We start from the raw sequence: 929 nt of genomic DNA, 5'->3' as shown, positions 1-929 counted from the left end.
GCTGTAGCTAGCCAGAGGGGGCTGGCTAGCGGTGTCTAGCTAGCTGTGGCTAGCTGTTTTGTTTGTGTGTATCCAGGGACATCGCTGCTGGCAGCAGAAAATGAAGGGGCTGTCGGCCTGGGCTGCTGCAAGCTGCCGAACGCCGCCCCCGTCGCCCTCGCAGTGCGCACAGGCTTCTCCACCACGGAGGTAGGGTTTAGGGTTTAGGGTTTAGGGTTTAGGGTTTGGGGTTTAGGGTTTAGGGCCAAGGTTTAGCGCGTAGGATGTGGCCTTCAGGCAGTAAACTTCCGATGTGGGCAGTTAGGGTTTAGGGTTTAGGGTTTAGGGTTTAGGTTGGTTTTAGGTTGTTGGTGGAGCATAGGCATACACCTCAAGGAGGGGTTATCTGCTTGCTGCTGCTGCTATGCTTGTATTGCCGTTGCTGCTGCTGTTGCTGCTGCTGCTATGCTTGTATTGCCGTTCCTGCTGCTGTTGCTGCTGCTGCTGCTGCTGCTGCTTCAGGGTCAGCTGCTGCGTACACTGATGGAGACAACGAAGGCGCCTCACGCAACGAGCCGGGAGGGGTGGTTGTTTTTGTTTGTGTTGCTGCTGCTGGCGCTTTGCTGCTGCTGCTTTGTGACTTGTACATCTCCTGTGTCTCCTTTTTCTTACTATTACAACCCTCTGCCTCCGCTGCTGCAGTTCCTGCAGCCATCTGCTGAGCAGCTGCAGCAGGAGCTGCAGCGGCTGCAGCAGCTGCAGCAGCAGCAACCGAGACGCAAACCCTCAACGTGGCGGCTGCTGCTCTCTCTCTCACATATCATCACTTCTGTTGTGCCCCCCGAGTTCCCTATGCTGCTCTCTCTTACACTCACTGTCGGCGTTCTCCATCTAGCCAAGACAGGCATCTGCTGTACAGACACCCTCAAGTACGCTGCTGCTGCTGCTCT

General features: G+C 56.1%; 1 protein-coding gene across 1 annotated transcript in view; it reads left to right on the top strand.

The window, feature by feature from the left end:
- The window catches only part of EMH_0066860 (cation-transporting ATPase, putative), a gene marked incomplete at both ends in the record, with an annotated part of 5574 nt that overhangs the window by 889 nt on the left and 3756 nt on the right, over nt 1-929 (top strand). Inside the window, 2 exons of the mRNA XM_013498557.1 lie at nt 77-189; nt 682-908. Of these exons, the coding sequence (XP_013354011.1) occupies nt 77-189; nt 682-908 (340 nt within the window). The remainder of the gene's footprint in view (nt 1-76; nt 190-681; nt 909-929) is intronic.

The sequence above is a fragment of the Eimeria mitis genome, genomic scaffold, assembly GCF_000499745.2.
Source record: "Eimeria mitis Houghton genomic scaffold, Emh_scaff3520, whole genome shotgun sequence".
Classification (NCBI taxonomy): domain Eukaryota; phylum Apicomplexa; class Conoidasida; order Eucoccidiorida; family Eimeriidae; genus Eimeria; species Eimeria mitis.
Note: the sequence above shows the minus strand (reverse complement) of the source record. Positions and strands in the feature narration are given on the sequence as shown.